Source organism: Buceros rhinoceros, unplaced genomic scaffold (genome assembly GCF_000710305.1).
Source record: "Buceros rhinoceros silvestris isolate BGI_N320 unplaced genomic scaffold, ASM71030v1 scaffold10171, whole genome shotgun sequence".
Taxonomy (NCBI): Eukaryota; Metazoa; Chordata; class Aves; order Bucerotiformes; family Bucerotidae; genus Buceros; species Buceros rhinoceros.
The window spans coordinates 10,961-14,923 of record NW_010393679.1 but is presented as its reverse complement, the minus strand read 5'-3'; the positions used below and the strand labels follow the sequence as shown (position 1 = coordinate 14,923).

At 52.2% G+C, this 3,963-nt stretch overlaps 1 protein-coding gene across 1 annotated transcript in view; it reads right to left on the bottom strand.

Moving 5' to 3' along the window:
- Nucleotides 1–3,963, bottom strand: part of PLA2G12B (phospholipase A2, group XIIB) — an 11,170-nt gene that overhangs the window by 1,572 nt on the left and 5,635 nt on the right. Inside the window, exons 2-3 of the mRNA XM_010144946.1 lie at nt 2,723–2,799; nt 1,218–1,383 (exon numbers count right to left, since the gene is read on the bottom strand). Of these exons, the coding sequence (XP_010143248.1) occupies nt 1,218–1,383; nt 2,723–2,799 (243 nt within the window). The remainder of the gene's footprint in view (nt 1–1,217; nt 1,384–2,722; nt 2,800–3,963) is intronic.

Sequence of the window (3,963 nt, the reverse complement as noted above, 5' to 3'; positions counted from 1 at the left end):
CTCTTTCCAAACATTTCTCTGTGACGAGGGGGAAAGCCATCAGTACTAGCACTGGTGTCACCCAGACTTGCCCGTCTGTCCTAATCAGGATGCACATTTAACTACACTGTACAGCAGGGCAGCAGCAGTGGGGGTGAACCCAGAGGGGCTGGTTGTGATTAGCTGTGAGACGCTCAGCAGCACCACCAGCTTTATTCAGCCTTGGGAATGGGCTGTTCTCAAGGGCTCTGCCACTTTTTCAGACCTGAGCTCCTGCGAATATCTTTAATTGTTGCAGTATCACCCACTGGTGGAAGGTCTTGTCTCTGCCTGTGCTGCATTACTGCCACACAGCCCCTCTGCAAGGGATGGATACCTGCCTGACAGGATGGCGATGCTCTCAGATGGCCTCAGGAGGAGCAGTCTGGGGGAGACTCTCCTGCTACAGCTGACCTCTGGTAGCGGCAGGGTGGATGTTTCCCCGTCCTCACACAGTGCAGAGGTGCTTGATGTTGGCACAAAGGATCAAGAGGCAGGCTTGGGCTAGCACACGTGTAGCCTTCACAGAGGTTACCAAACGCAGCCGTTACCAAAAAAGTCCTCAAACTTGTGGACTGAGGCTTTTAAAATTAGGCAAAACAGGGGTGACTCTTGAGCTGCTGACGCATCGCTAGAACATTGTTAGCACAGGAGCTCCTGAGCACTCCAGATCTCCCTGGAATGAATCAGCCACCACCCACGCTGTGGTGTGCTCCTGATGCCATTGTCACCTCTTATCTGTGAACCAGAGCCCAGAAAGCCCCTGTCCTTGGCTCTCCTAGCTTCTTGGCCCTTGGCCATGTTCAGCTTTCAGTGTGTGGCTTACTGTCTCTGGAAGGCGTTTTGGTCTCTCCCTTGAAGGTGTTTTGGAGGGCATCCAAAGGTTGAAGGAATTGCCTCTAGGGCTTTGTTTTGTTGTTTGGGGTGGGTTTTTTTCCTCCTTTCTATCTGTGTTTTGTAATGTTTTCCAAATGTAAATACTTTAAGGTCTCCATCCTGGGGACAGAAGTGTGTGTGGAGGGGGCATATCTCAGTGTTCTCACTCATCTGTGACCTGTCTGTGACACGCACAGGACAGACGTGCTGCTCCCTACATCAGATTTTTGCTTCTTTCAGCAAGGAAAGGGCTCCCTGCCCACACCCTCTCTTCCCAGTCATCGCTAGTTCCCTCCAGAGGGGATGCGAGCCAGGAAGCCTACCTTCCACCTTGGAGACGAACCCAAGGCTGCGCTTCAGGTCGGAGCAGATGGAGTGGAGGCACCAGCGGAACTTGGCATCACAGCGGTATTTGTTGGCCCCACAGGTGTCATAGCAAATGTCCAGCTGGTTACAGCACTTGGTCATGGCAGGGATGCCTAAATCTAGCTGGAGAAAGAGAGAAAAGAAGTGTCCCTTGGCTGCATCCTGGCCTCAGACTCAAACAGTTGCAACTGCGTGAGGTGTTGCAGAGCACAGCTGGCTCCTTTTCCAGAAGCTACCCCTGATAGCTGGGGCAGCAGGAGGAACACATGCTTCTCCCTCAACATCTAAAGAAGTGGTGGCAGCAGTGCAGGTGTAATGCAGGGCAGACCACATTCCCTTCCCTCCTCTCTGTTGAAGGGGATTAACCTCTGGGGGAGAGGTGGGAAACAGGCTGTCCATGACCATTTGCTACTTCTCGTTTGTCAAAGCTCATTGGAGAGCTTCCTGTCCTTGCCAGCAGTGGCAAAAGCCTCTTTTCCCACAACCTGGCAGGTCCTGCTTCTTGGGCTAATAAATCTTTTGTAAGCGTTATTAATGCCTTAATTCTCAGAGATGCACTTGCGGGGCCGAGGACAGATACAGCTTGGCCAGTGAACGGCAAGTTAGCTAATAACCATGCGGTTGATGGGGCGGAAGGCCGGGCTCCTGGAGAGCCTGGGCTCATGCTCTCGTTAGAAATTCTTCCTCTTTTAGACCTTCCTTATCTAATATTTAGGAGAAGAATTGTTTCTCCATTGCACTCAGTGCTCATGACTGCCTGCATAAGGAGGAGGTACTACAGAAATGCCCCCAAGTTTTGCAATGAAATGTGCTTTAAGGAACTAACCTAACGTGAAAAATGGGCTGTAAAGAGAGAGCTTTTCAGAGCAGGAATCTGCCTAATTGCTGCAGACTTCATGGGCAGCAGTAGCGCATGAGGTAAATAGTAATTTCTGCTATTAGAGCCTCCTGGGAGCGCTTTTCCTGGGGATTCCAATATGATTTCATTAATAGCCTTTAAAAAGTGGGTGTAGTTTTACCGCCCATAGCTTTATTTCAGTGCTTGGCAGGGGCAGAAAGCACGGAAGGGGGCGAAGGGCCGGGTGTGGAGAATGCGTTCGAGTGCTGCTGTTTGCACGTCGTGCTACGTCGCTGAGCTGCCCACCGTTGAACGTGTTCCCTGCCCTATCGCAAGGGCACGGGATTGTTCAGTGCCTTCATGAAAATACATTTCTCCACGCTGGTGCTCTGCTTGGCCAGCTGCCTTTCCTTCTTCTAGTGCTATCCTGTGCAGGAAGCTTTCTCTCTCGGTACCTACCAAGACAACCAGAGTCATGGGCCAGTCGTTTGTGAATGTAACTAAACCCCATCTATGTGATTCATGTTTTGCTGCCACCAGCAGTTGAGATCTTAACTGATCTCCCTGACTGTGAGCTGCATCGTTTGGGGCTGGTAGTGTGGCAGTACGTACACTTTCGGGTACCTTGAGCCCCAGAAAATAGGAGCTACAGCCGTTGGGTTCTTGGGGTTTGTAGTGAGGTCGCGGCATTGGAGCCTTCCCTGAGAAAGAAAGGGAAAATGTTAGGAAAGCCGAGAGTATCACCAAAAAGCAAGAAGTGGCGGGCAGCTCCCCTTCTATCTGCACCCCCAAATGCTTTGTTGTTCTCCAGGAGATGCAAGGAGTGAAGGATAGGGACTAGAGCTGACTGAGACACTGGCCCTGCTCACAGCTCAGCCCTGTTGAGGCTCTAAGCCTGGCTTAGCTTGCACCTCCTCTGGCTTGACTGCTGGAGCACTGTGGTGTGTGTGAACCAGGTCCCCAATGCCTCTCAAACGTTTAAGCTAGTCTGAGTCCAGTTCCTGGCTCTGGGGCTCTCTCCAGCTCTTACAAACGGGCAAGCCCCTCTCTACAGTGTGCAGTAGTGCAGCTGAGCAGCCCTCCGTGCTGGAGCTAGTGCCTGTGCCTCAGACCTCCCAAACCTCCTAGGAGCTTGTTCACAGGCTTCCTGAGAGCTCTGCAAGCTGGGATCACCCCGCTGGGTTCTCAACTCCTCCAGGAAACCGCTAGCTAAACTACTAACTGAGCAAGGGGATTTCTTCCGTCCCCAGTTCACTCTGAGTGTCGGTGTGATGCAGACCTCTGCAGAATTGTGCTAGACGTTGCATGTCTGATCCTGCTCTGACCAGGAGGTTGTCTTGGTCCATTTTCTGCATGCACTGCCACATTTTGCAAATAGTTTCTATTCCTTTACAAATATTAATGAGCCCGCTAAGGGAGGGCAGAGGTAGAGGAGCAAGAATCTCCTCTGTGAAAAATTATTTACCCAGGGTAGGAAGATTCCAGCAGGCAATCAGGTAACAGTAGCTTCAGCAGCGATTTAATCTGTTTTACTCCGCTTTGAAGATGTGCAGTCCCTCCTGTCTGCCTGCCAGCCCATACCAGGGCTTTGTGTGGCTGACAGTGCTCTTGTGTGAGGGGTGGGCTCGCAGCGCTGGGGGGGAATCCATGTGGAAAGGAGATCAGTCTGCTCCCTGCCCTGTCGCATCCTTTCTCTCACCCCTACCTCAATCCCCATCTCCATCTATCCTAACACCTCCTGTTTGGGGAGGACGAGTGGCCAGGCTGCTTGTGTGCAGGGAGCTTGTTTAACGGTGGGAGAGCATTCTCCGCTGGAGAGGTTGTGGAGACCACCCTCCCCCCCCGCCCCCCCGGAGGCGGGGGTC